At 36.1% G+C, this 2,017-nt stretch overlaps 1 protein-coding gene across 1 annotated transcript; it reads right to left on the minus strand.

The window, feature by feature from the left end:
• Positions 1-368: 368 nt before the first annotated feature.
• Positions 369-776, minus strand: LOC138340427 (uncharacterized). Its single transcript, XM_069292155.1, has one exon. It carries the CDS (start codon positions 774-776, stop codon positions 369-371), a length of 408 nt encoding a protein of 135 aa, XP_069148256.1.
• Positions 777-2,017: the final 1,241 nt, after the last annotated feature.

Consider the following 2,017-nt stretch of genomic DNA (forward strand, 5'->3'; position numbering starts at 1 on the left):
AAATGAATATTTTTAGTTTCTTAGTTTATTCTTAGCCATTTAAAATTGTTAGGTGTTACAGTATCTCCCCCTTGGGAACTTTCATCCTCGAATGAAATTTCTTTCACTAAGCTACGGATAGGAACATCAAGTTCAACACACAACAAATAAAATCAAGTGAACACATGCTTACTCATAGTTTATAAAGTACTAAGAAGAGAATTAGTACCTTAATTTGCATTATCTCCATATTTAAAGAGATGTGTATATCTCCTTTTCTTATCCTATTCAGCGTCTCAAGTAGCCTCTTCAATAAATTAGTTCCTCCAAAGGACCTTGACTGATGCAACCTCCTTTGTTCTCAACTTTCAAACATGGTGATCTAAAATCTAAACCGGAATCTCTTCATAGGATAAGCTACCCTTAATCCCCACATTTTCAGTTGGTATGATCAATGAAGGATCTCCCATGCACTTCTTCAACATAGAGATGTAAAACACTGGATGAACTACTGCCAAATTTGATGGTAGATCTATGTCAACAGCTACATTGCCAATCTTTTTGTCTATTAGATATGGTATAATATACCCCGGACTAAGTTTTCCCTTCTTACCAAAACTCATAACAACCTTCATGGGTGAAACCTTCAAGTATACCCAATCATCCACCTCGAAATCCAATGACCTTCTCCTAACACATGTGTGGGATTTTCGACGACTCTGTGCCATTTTCAATTCTCTTGAATCACCTTTACCTTTGCAATATCTTGGTGAACTAGATCTGGTCCTATCAACCATGCTTCACAAACTTTGAACTACCCAATAGAAGATATGCATCTTCTCCCATAAAGAGCTTCATATGGAGCTGTTTGGATGCTAGAATGATAACTATTGTTGTAACAAAACTCCATGAGAGGAGGTGATCATCTCAACTCCCCTTGAAATAAATCACCCAGTCCCTCAACATATATTCCAAGCTCTGAATAGTATGCTCCTCTTGCTCATCCGTCTAAGGATGAAAAATAGTACTTAAGTTAACCTTTGAACCCAATCTATTCTGGAAAGATTTCCAAAACTGTGTAGTAAATTATGCACCTCCATCTAATATAATTGAATCAGGGACTCTGTGAAGACTTACCACCTCTTGAATATATAATCTAAGATAATCTCAGTTTAATCAATAGTCTTTATTGGCAAAAAGTGGGATCATTTTTCATTCAATGGACAATCACCTAAAAATCATGTTGCCTGTAATACCTTGGCAAACCTATGATGAAGTCCTTTTATAATCATCTGACACTTCCTATCTGGAAGTTCTATATTCTGAGCCAAACCTTAATTTCACATTTGAGCCCAAACCTTTCTGGAAAAATTTCCAGAACTGTGAAGTAAATTGTTCACTTTTATATTAAATGATCAAAACTAGTACTCCATAAAGCTTCACCACTTCATTAATATATAACTTTGCATAGTCCTCTGCCTAATGAGTGGTCTCTACGAGCAAAAAGAGGGATGATTTTGTCATTCTATCAACAATCACCTAAATTGAATCATGCTGCCCGCGAGACCTTGGTAACACTTTGACGAAGTCCATATTAATTGTCTCCCACATCCATTCCAAAAGTTCTATATTATGAGCCCAACATGTAGGCCTTTGGTGCTGTACTTTAACTTGTTGGAAATTCTAGCACTTGGAAAAAAATTCGACAATGCCTTACTTCATACCATTCCATCAATATATTTCTCTCAAAGCGTGGTACATATTTGTGAAACCCGGATGAATGAAATATCTAGAGCTATGATATTCCTCCACGGTCATCTTGAATTCCATCCACCATGGGTACACACAATCTACCTTGATACTTAACACACCATATCCCTCTTATTTGAAAGCTAATACTGTTTGCTTATTAACATTTTCCTTTTATTCAAACAAAATCAAATCTTGGTCTTGCTTCTCCTTCACTTCTAACACTAATGATGACTCAACTCCCACCATTATACCTTTTTTTTGTAGAATCCATATGTCGGACTCCTAA

Source organism: Solanum lycopersicum, chromosome 12 (assembly GCF_036512215.1).
Source record: "Solanum lycopersicum chromosome 12, SLM_r2.1".
NCBI lineage: Eukaryota > Viridiplantae > Streptophyta > Magnoliopsida > Solanales > Solanaceae > Solanum > Solanum lycopersicum.